The sequence below is a fragment of the Oncorhynchus gorbuscha genome, linkage group LG25 (genome assembly GCF_021184085.1).
Source record: "Oncorhynchus gorbuscha isolate QuinsamMale2020 ecotype Even-year linkage group LG25, OgorEven_v1.0, whole genome shotgun sequence".
Lineage (NCBI taxonomy): Eukaryota > Metazoa > Chordata > Actinopteri > Salmoniformes > Salmonidae > Oncorhynchus > Oncorhynchus gorbuscha.
The window spans coordinates 40653453-40664663 of NC_060197.1; the positions used below are offsets into that span (position 1 = coordinate 40653453).

General features: G+C 44.8%; 1 protein-coding gene across 1 annotated transcript in view; it reads right to left on the reverse strand.

Annotated features, from left to right (window-relative positions):
• The window catches only part of sorcs2 (sortilin-related VPS10 domain containing receptor 2), a 606252-nt gene that overhangs the window by 342147 nt on the left and 252894 nt on the right, over positions 1-11211 (reverse strand). The window contains exon 3 of the mRNA XM_046329541.1: positions 10730-10829. Coding sequence (XP_046185497.1) covers positions 10730-10829 — 100 coding nt within the window. The remainder of the gene's footprint in view (positions 1-10729; positions 10830-11211) is intronic.

Consider the following 11211-nt stretch of genomic DNA (forward strand, 5'->3'; position numbering starts at 1 on the left):
TTCCCACATATAAGAGAGACACGTGATCGTACACAAATGTAAGCAAGGTTTGAAATTATCATGCTTTAGTCAAATATTAAATCTGTTTAGGCTTCTTGTAGTCAATTTGCAGTCTACTGTATTGTACAACTTATTTGTAGTTATATTCCGGACCCAAGATTATCCGCTCAAGAAAAAAAATGTCCTGCGGCTGAATGTAGTTGATGATCCCTGCTCTATGCTCTAGGTTCTAGTCTCTAGCTTCTAGCCTCTACCCGCAAGCCTCTGGGCTCTAGGCTTTAGCTTCTAGCCTCTAGCTTCTAGTTTTTAGCTTCAAGCCTATAGCTTTTAGCTTCAATATTCTAGCCTGTAGCTTTTAGCCTCTAGGCTCTAGCTTTACACTTCTAGCCTCTAGCTTTTAGCCTCTAGCCTGTAGACTCTAGCTTTTAGCATCTAGCTTCTAGCCTCTAGCGTCTACCCTCTAGCTCTTAGCTTCTAGGCTCTAGCCTCTAGCCTCTAGCTTCTACCCACTAGCACTTAACTTCTAGGCTCTAGCCTTTAGTCTCTAGCCTCTAGCTCTTAGCTTCTAGCCTCTAGCCTCCAACCTCTAGCCCAGGGTTCCCCAACTGGCGGCCACGGTGGTTTTATTTGGCCACCCAGGTGTTTTTGTAAAATGTTCATTGTTGGACAAAAAACATGGTAAAAACACCAGGAAATCAGCTCTAAGTGATTTTAATTTAGGACATCTGTTCGCATACATAAGAGAGACACGTGATTGTAAACAAATGTAGCAAGTTTTGAAATGTTTAGGCTTCTTGAGGTCAATTTACAGTATACACATTTTCAGTCTACTTGGAATTACTATGTTCCGGTTCCCCCAATTATCTGCTCTAGCATCTAGGCTTTAGTCTCTAGTCTGTAGTGTCTAGTCTCTAGCCCCTAGGCTCTAAACTCTAGCCTCCTAGCTCTGGCCTAGAATCTAGGCTCTAGAATGTTGTCTCTAGGCTCTAGGCTATAGGCACTAAACTCTAGCATCCTAGCTCTAGTCTGTAGAATCTAGGCTCTAGAATGTAGGCTCTAGGCTCTAGTCTCTAGCATCTAGTCTTTAGTCTTTAGTCTCTAGTCTGTAATGTCTAGCCTATAGCCGTTAGGCTCTAGGTTATAGGCACTATTCTCTAGACTGTAGCCTCTATTCTCCAGACTCTAGCATCTAGTTTCTAGACTGTTCTCTGTCTAGGCTCAAGCCTCTATCCTCTAGGCACTAGCCTCTATTCTCCAGACTCTATTCTCCAGACTCTATTCTCTAGTGTCTAGACTCTAGCCTCTATTCTCTATCCTCCAGTCTCTATACTCTAGTGTCTAGGCTCTATTCTGTAGGGAGGCTCTAGGCTCTAGCCTCTAGCATCTAGTCTTTAGTCTTTAGTCTCTAGTCTGTAGTCTGTAGTGTCTAGCCTCTAGGCTTTAGGCTCTAGCCTCTAGGTTATAGGCTCTATTCTCTAGTCTGTAGCTTCTATTCTCCAGACTCTAGCATCTAGTTTCTAGACTCTAGTCTCTATTCTCTATCCTCCAGGCTCTATACTCTAGTGTCTAGGCTCTATTCTCTAGGGAGGCTCTAGGCTCTATTCTCTATCCTCCAGCCTCTATACTCTAGTCTCTAGGCTCTATTCTCTAACTCCAGCCTCTATTCTCTATTCTCTAGTGTCTAGGCTCTATTATCTAGTGTCTGGGCTCTATTCTCTAACTCCAGCCTCTATTCTCTAGTGTCTGGGCTCTATTCTCTAACTCCAGCCTCTATTCTCTTGTGTCTGGGCTCTATTCTCTAACTCCAGCCTCTATTCTCTAGTGTCTGGGCTCTATTCTCTAACTCCAGCCTCTCTTCTCTAGTGTCTGGGCTCTATTCTCTAACTCCAGCCTCTATTCTCTAGTGTCTAGGCTCTAGGCTCTAACTCCAGCCTCGCTGCAATGCAAGAAAATCCCCCAAAATATACATTTTCTAGTTTGAGATCTTGGGTTTTCATCACTTCTCCTTTCTTACCCTCATTTTTTCAATCTCTCCACTCTCCCTTTTCTCTCAAATCCCAAGCCATAGAATTAGGAAAAGATAAGTGAAAAATCGAGAGATGAAGACAGAGAGGGGGATCGAGGCACAGAGAAAAAGAGAGCGAGAGAGAGAGAGAGAGAGAGAGAGAGAGAGAGAGAGAGAGAGAGAGAGAGAAATAGAGAGGGGCAGAAAGAGAGAGAGAGAAAGAGAGAGAGAGGGGAGAGAGAGAGAGAGAGGGGGAGAGAGAGAGAGAGAGAGGGAGAGAGAGAGAGAGAGAGAGAGAGAGAGAGAGAGAGAGAGAGAGAGAGAGAGAGAGAGAGAGAGAGAGAGAGAGAGAGAGAGAGAGAGAAAGTTTTGAGTGTGTATAGATCACATAATTATCCTCAGGCTGGCCGCTGGCTGCCTCACTGAACTGAGCTGTGCTGAGGAGGGGAGGGGTGGGGGAGGGGGGTAGTGGATGAGGCAGTAGGACTGGCTTTGGGGGAGAATCTCTATCGATCTATTCATTCGCCGTCATTATTTGTCTGCCTGCCTGTCTGCCTGTCCGCCTGCTTGTCTGCCTATCTGTCTGCCTATCTGTCTGCCTGGAAACACAACAAGCTGAGGATTTCCCATCCATCCCTCATAGCAACAATGTTACAGCACAGCCATTGTAACACAGTAGACTGGAGAGATATAGGAATATATAGCATTACTGCAGGATACTGTGCAATGGAGTCTGCATGAAATCACTGTAGCTAAAGCACTTACTGTTTCTGTTTATTGTTTAGTTATTTAGTATTCTATCCCCTCCCTCTTTCCCCTTTTAGAGTATTTGCTGTCTCAGCTACACAACAGGACAGTCTCCCCCCTCATGCCTCTTTCTCCCCCCGTATCGGATCAGCAACTAGGGGCTTTAGGGTCACCTTACTGAACTGCCATCTCCCTACTTATCCACACACACACACACACACACACACACACACACACACACACACACACACACACACACACACACACACACACACACACACACACACACACACACACACACACACACACACACACACACACACACACACACACACACACACACACACACACACACACACACACACACACACACACACACACACACACACACACACACCCACACACACACACACCATTCTCCTCCACTTCCTCCCAGTCACGATCAATCAATTTATGGTGTCTGGCTCAGGGTCTCACTGCAGCAGTTAGCAAGGAAGAGGAGGGAGAGGAGAGGAGGAGGGAAGGAGGAGGGAGATGAAGAGAGCATCATAAAAATAGTCTCTATTGTGATGTTAATATTTATGGCAGTGTTAGTGCAGGATGGAAGACCCTATAGATCAGAAGGGTGGCATTTGTCACACAGGGAGAGAAGGCAGGAGGAGAAATGGAGGGGAGGAGAGGAGGGAGAGAGGAGAAGAGGGGAAGAGCAGGGGGAGAGGATGAGGAGAGGATGAGGAGAGGGGGAGAGGATGAGGAGAGGATGAGGAGAGGATGAGGAGAGGGGAAGAGCAGGGGGACAGGATGAGGAGAGGATGAGGAGAGAGGGAGAGCAGGGGGAGAGGATGAGGAGACGGGGAGAGGATAAGGAGAGGATGAGGAGAGAGGGAGAGGATGAGGAGAGGGGGAGGAGAGGATGAGGAGAGGATGAGGAGAGGGGGAGAGGATGAGGAGAGGAGAAGGAGAGGGGGAGAGGATGAGGAGAGCAGGAGGAGAGGATGTGGAGAGGAGGGGGAGAGGATGTAGAGAGGAGGGGGAGAGGATGTAGAGAGGAGGAGAGCAGGGGGAGAGGATGATGAGAGGATTAGGAGAGCAGGAGGAGAGCAGGAGGAGAGGATGAGGAGAGGATTAGGAGAGCAGGAGGAGAGCAGGAGGAGAGGAGGGGAAAGGGGGAGAGGGGGGGAGAGGGGAGGAGTGGGAGAGGATGAGGAGAGTAGGAGGAGAGGATGAGGAGAGCAGGAGGAGAGGGGGAGAGGGGGAGAGCAGGGGGAGAGGAGGAGAAGGGGAGAGGACCTAGTTGATGATCCCTGCTTCAGTCTCTAGCCTCTAGTTTCAAAGGAGAACTGGAACACGCTGTCGTACACATCGATCCAGAGCATCCAAAAGATGCTCAACAGGTGACATGTCTGGTGAGTATGCAGGCCATGGAAGAACTGGGCCATTTTCAGCTACCAATTGTGTACAGATCCTTGCGACATGGGGCTGTGCATTATCATGCTGAAACATGAGGTGATGGCTGCAGATGATTAGCAGGACAACGGGCCTCAGGATCTCGTCATGGTATCTCTGTGCATTCAAATTGCCATCGATAATATGCAATTGTGTATGTTGTTCATGCCTGTCCATACCATAACCCACCGCCACCATGCGGCACTCTGTTCACAATGTTGACATCAGCAAACCGCTCACCCACACACCATACAAGTTGTCTGCAGTTATGAGGCCAGTTGGTCGTACTGCCAAATTCTCTAAATCGATGTTGGTAGAGAGAGAAATTAACATTCAGTTCTCTGGCAACAGCTCTGGTGGACATTCCTGCAGTCAGCGTGCCAATTCCACGCTCTCTCAAAATATGAGACTTCTGTGGTATTGTGTTGTGTGACAAAACTGCACATTTTAGAGTGGCTTTTTATTGTCCCCAGCACAAGGTGCACCTATGTAAGGATCCTGCTGTTTAATCAGCTTCTTGATATACTACACCTGTCAGGTGGATGGATTATCTTGGCAAAGGAGAAATACTCACTAACAGGGATGTAAACACATTTTTGCACAACATTTGAGAGAGATAAGCTTTTTGTACGAATGGAACATTCCTGGGATCTTTTATTTCAGCTCATGAAACCCAGGGACCAACATATTACATGTTGCGTTTATATGTTTGTTCAGTATAGTATCATAACAAAGCCATCTACATCCCATTAGAGATTTCAAAGTGCTTGTTTTAATATAATTACCAGTCTGTTTAAGCTGGGGTTAAAGGCCTGTCAGCCCGCTACAGTCAAGGCAACCAGCTCTCCAAAATTGAAAGTCTATGTTTCAATTTGGCCACTCGCTTTAATCTGCTTGGGATTGTTATAAAGCGATTGGCCGATGGTTATTCTTAGAAGCTAAGGCTAATATTGGAGAACTGGGCCAAAATGAGTGTGTTATGTCAAACTTAATAAATGTAGCTAACATCCACAACAGCTTTTCATAGACACACAACTGACTGAATGGATCAAATAACTCTGTTTATTTTTAGAAGCTAAGTCTTATATTGGACAACTGGTGCCAAAAGGACTGTGTGTTATTTTCAAACCTAATCAATGTAACAAACGGCCACAGCAGCTTTTCATAGACGCACAACGGAAGGAATCAATCAAACAGCACTTGATCATATAACATTTGGTCGAACACAACTTGAGCTAAATGGATCACTCATTGTAGTAAGGCACGCAATGGCATAATAATGTAACTGCAATAATCAGCATTCTCTCCCTCCCTACCACCAGATAGCACTGTGAGCCTATCCCCCGTCTATGAGCCAATGGTATATTCCCCTGTATTGATCTGTGAGAGAATCTGGTTCAGGTCAATCCATTTATCCCTGTCATGGGACTATGTGTGGCACAGTGTTGATTACAGAGTCCTCAACACACCGCGGGACACACACACACGCACGCACGCACGCACGCACACACACACACACACACACACACACACACACACACACACACACACACACACACACACACACACACACACACACACACACACACACACACACACACACACACACACACACACACACACACACACACACACACGCACACACGCACACACGCACACATGCACACACACACACACCCACACACACACAGTCGCCTACCTCAGATACAAGTTAAATAGATCAATACATTACCAGGCCTTTAGGTCCCACCATGGACAGGACAAACCTTATCATGGGTCTCACACTGTATCCTCATCTGAATTCATTGAGCGTCAGCTACTGTAGCTAGCAATCAGGTCTATGGAGTTGTAGATGTGGTATCTTACAGTATTTGGTAGTGCTACTCATTCTTATACGGAAGAAAATCTAGCATTAAGACCTGGGTATATTAGGTTTCCAGAATCATTCCAGAATCATTCCAGAATCATTCCAGAATCATTCCAGAGCCTCTGGATTGGGGATTCCAGCTCTTGGGATAGGCTAGTAGTAAAATGATCAAGATAATTCTAGTTCTACACTATAACATAGGATGGAGCAGTCATGAAGAACCAACTGTTCTCTGTTTGACATACAGGCCCATACAGGCTCCCCTGCCTCTTTATCTCTCCCAGAGCAGGTCCCAGACCAGTGACTGTAGGCCTGAGATGAAAGCATTGCTGATTCTCTATGTCCATAGGCCACAGCTGTGACTTCATAGGAATGGAAGGGGAGTGGAGAGGGAACAGAAACAAGGGATTGGTTGGGTCTCCTTTGGGTCACCTCATGGGTTTAGCGGGTGCAGTTTACAGCCTTCAGATAGGCTCCTCCCCCTTGTTGAGCAGGGTAAAACTATGTTCTATATTCATGTCAACGGTCATCAACCGCTTCACGGTTGTAGAGCCTCACATTTTCTCGTTTAAAAAACGATATAACAAATATAGGCATATTTTTAAGGCCCATAACTACATATCTGCCACAACGATATAGGCTATGCTCAAAAGGGATTCCCTTCCAAGTAAATGTATAGCCAAGAAGTTCTGGATTAGTATATATTTCAACAAGGGTTTTGGCAGTAGAAACGAATTAAATCTGAAATAAGCTAGTTACTCTCCACAGCACTGGGCAAATAGGGGGAAGAAACTCCAAACACTCTCTCAGTTAATTTCCTCTATCTGCCTAGAAGGTCAAATGCCATTAAAATGCGTCTCCTTTCACTGCTTTTGAACAGATTCCACCATAATTTTCTTCATAATTGCCTGCGCGGCTCCTCTACCGTGAGATAATGCTGGACAAAGGAGGAAAATGTATTTTAGAGGAAAATTAACCAATTTAAAAAAATGGTCTTCCTTCCATTAAAGTTTTCTATCGAGTCGAGGAATTACAATAGAGAGAGTCAGACAGCAATCTGGCCAGGCATAATCAGCCTGCTATTTGACTGTCCATCATAGAAAACTATATGATACTGTCTGTCCAAATGAAAGGAGGCTGTTTCCTCTCAAGGCCAGTCTCAATTTCTCTGTTCTGTATCTTTCTGTCTCTGACACTTCTTCCTTTCACTTCCTCTCAGCCCCCCCCTCCCTCACTCTCACCCCCTCCCTCCCTCCCTCCCTCCCTCCCTCACTCTCTCACCCCCTCCCTCCCTCACTCTCTCACCCCCTCCCTCATTCTCACCCCCCTCACTCTCTCACTCTCTCTCATCTCTCTATCTCTCTCACCCTCCATCTCTGTCTCTCTCCCCTCTCTCTCTCTCTCTCTCTCACCCACACCCACACCTCAGTGTGTGAATAGAGGTCTCCCTCTACAAGGTTATCTTCAGGCAGTAAAACTCTCTCATCTTCTCTGTCAGTTCTCTGAGGATAGAGGTTTATCATTCACGCAAGGCTGGGCCAGTCACACGTCCACCACACCACCTAAAAGAAGCTTCCCGTACTGGATCAATGACCTGTCATCCAGCCGATGTTAACTAAACCTGTCTACCTCCACAGAATTGACGGATACTGTTCATTTCAACCTAGCCTGAGGGGAACCCAAATCTGACCTGGAATCAAATAGTATGTGTTTTCTTTCAAGTACTTTGCTTGATTTAACAGGCAAAACCAAGCTGGGAGGATGGTCCCAAAAGTGCAAAACCCCACCCAACTGGCACTCAAGGCAGGTTCAAGAAAATGCTTATTTGAAGGATTGTAAATACATTTGAACCCAGGTCTGACCCAAATACACATCTAGAGGCAGTCTACAATGTCCATGGTATCCTTCTCTACTGACACCAAGCTTCACAGTATCAACTACAGACTAATGTTACATCTGCAAGTCTATTTAGAGGCTATTTAGAGGATTTGTGTGTTGAAAAGGTTGTTTAACAAGTCCTCAACTGGCAGCTTCATTAATAACCTCTTAGGGCTAGGGGGCAGTGTTCGGAAGTTTGGATGAATGACGTGCCCAAAGTAAACTATATGCATATCCAGAAGCTAGGATATGCATATAATTGGTAGCATTGGATAGAAAACACTCTAAAGTTTCTAAAACTGTTAAAAACTTTTGAGGTCACAGGCCATTTCAATGCTAGTCTATGGGATATACAAATAAATAGCTCCCAGATTGCAGTTTCTAGGGCTTCCACTAGATGTCAACAGTCTTTAGAAAGGGTTTCAGGCCTGTTTTTTGAAAAAACGAATGAGTAGTTGTAGTTTTACCAAGGTGTGTTGTTGGTGCGTGAATGAGGTGTGCTCTTCTCTTTATCTTCCCTATTGATATATATATATATATTACTATACTATATACTATTGATACTATTCTCCGTCTTAAATGTAATTGTTTATTTAGATATTCGAGTTACAAACATCGTTTGATTTGTTTGGACGAACTTTACTGGTAACTTTTTGGATTTGTTTGTATGCATGTTGAACGAGTGCATTACTGAAATCAAAGGCGCCAACTAAATATACTTTTTTGGATATAAATTAGGACTTTATCGAACAAAACAACCATTCATTGTGTAGCTGGGACCCTTGGGATTGCAAACAGAGGAAGATCTTCAAAGGTAAGTGATTTATGTTCTCGCTATTTGGGATTTTGTGACGCCTGTGCTGGTCTGAAAAAGTATTTTGATGTGGGGCACTGTCCTCAGATAATCGCATGGAATGCTTTTGCCGCAAAGCCTTTTTGAAATCTGACAACGCGGTTGGATTAACAAGAAGTTAAGATTTAAAACGATGTATGTTCAATGTTTAATATTACAATTTTGTCATTTGAATTTGGCGCGCTCCAGCTTCACCGATTTTGATCCAGATAGCGGGATCCGTGCGCTAAGAGGTTCATTAAATAGTACCCGCAAAAAACACCAGCCTCATTGTCAACAGTGAAGAGGCGACTCCGGGATGCTGGCCATCTAGGCAGAGTTGCAAAGAAAAAGACATGTCTCAGACTGGCCAATAAAAAGAAAAGATTAAGATGGGCAAAAGAACACAGACACTGGAAAGAGGAATTCTGCCTTGAAGGCCAGCATCCCAGAGTCACCTCTTCACTGTTGACGTTGATACTGGTGTTTTGCGGGTACAATTTAATGAAGCTGCCAGTTCAGGACTTGTGAGGCGTCTGCTTCTCTGCTTCTCAAACTAGACACTCTAATGTACTTGTCCTCTTGCTCAGTTGTGCACCGGGGCCACTCCTCTTTCTGTTCTGGTTAGAGACAGTTTGCGCTGTTCTGTGAAGGGAGTAGTACACAGTGTTGAACGAGATCTTCAGTTTCTTGGCAATTTCTCGCACAGAATAGCCTTCATTTCTCAGAACAAGAATAAACTGATGAGTTTCAGAAGAAAGGTCTTTGTTTCTAGCCATTTTGAGCCTGTAATCAAACCCACAAATGATGAGGCTCCAGATACTCAACTAGTCTAATGAAGGCCAGTTTTAACTTTAATCAGAACAACAGTTTTCAGAGGTGCTAACATAATTGCAAAAGGCTTTTCCAATGATCAATTAGCCTTTTAAAATGATAAACTTGGATTAGCTAACACAACGTGCCATTGGAACACAGGAGTGATAGTTGCTGATAATGGGACTCTGTACGCCTATGTAGATATTCCATAAAAAATCTGCCGTTCCCAGCTACAATAGTAATTTACAACATTAACAATGTCTGCACTGTATTTCTGATCAATTTTATGTTATTTTAATGGCCAAAAGAAGTGCTTTTCTTTGAAAAAGAAGGACAAGTGACTCCAAACTTTTGAACAGAAGTGTACATCTTTGCAACATACTCAAGCACTTTCAGATGCACACGCACACACACACACACACACACACACACACACACACACACACACACACACACACACACACACACACACACACACACACACACACACACACACACACAGACAATGCTACACTACAGACAGCAGTGGTTGGTCTTTCACTAAGAGGAATCCCCTCATGCTAACTCTGGGGTGTGTTTGAATACCAAGCTGAGCCATACTTCCTATTACCAGTCTGTCAGAAGACAGACACTCACAGTCAGGACCCCAGAGACATTAATCTCCCCCTGTCCACTCAGCTCTCTGTCTCTCAGTCAGACTCTCAGACAGTCTCTCGCTCTCTCTCTCTCTCTCGCTCAAGGAAATTATGATGACTGTATTCCCAGGCAATTAACCGCTACCGATGTCTCGCCCCCAATCATTGTGAAAACGTGTGTATTTGCGTGAGCATGACCCTGGAGGATGAGTCAGTGAGTCCCAGCTGAATTTGGGAATTAGTGGAATGGAGGGTATGGACGATTCACTTTGTCTAATCTTCTCAATCTCTTATTGATTAAAGCCCCAGGCCCAGGGGATAACATCAGCTGATTGGTCGAGCTGCCACGGCGGCGGAACAGGGAAATGAGAAGCAGGTTCAATCAAATCATCCTGACGTAATCTTTAAGAGTGAGTGCCCTCACTTTCTCCTAAACTTTGTGTTTCATAAAGTCTCTGTCACCAAGCTTTCCCAAAGCACCCGAGTGTTAAACCACCTCCTACCTTTTTCTTGTTGGTGGGGCAGATATAGAAGTTAGAGACCACGATGGTTGTACCAGGCATCAGGTTGAGCTTTGTGTAGGTGGTGCCATAGTCACTGGATCTGAAGAGAAACAGAGAAACAGAGAGAGGTGAATATCCTGGGTCTGAGGGAATGACAGGTTTTATGGAATCGAGTCAAACTACAAAAGCAATCATTCTTTCTTTACAGCCATTTCAGTTTTTTATTACCATTCTCCCTTCCTGTACTCCTAAACCTGAAGCATTGCAGGTTCACATATTGAAACTGACGGCCAGAGTTGACAGAACAGGATTACATATTTGAAAAGGCCCAGAAAACGGCAACTGGCCTTAATCTGCCTTACTGCTCCCGAAGGCATCGTATTAATTCTCTCTTTACCGTATTAGTTCTCTCTTTACCGTATTAGCTCTCACTTTACCGTATTCGTTCTCTCTTTACCGTATTAGCTCTCACTTTACCGTAT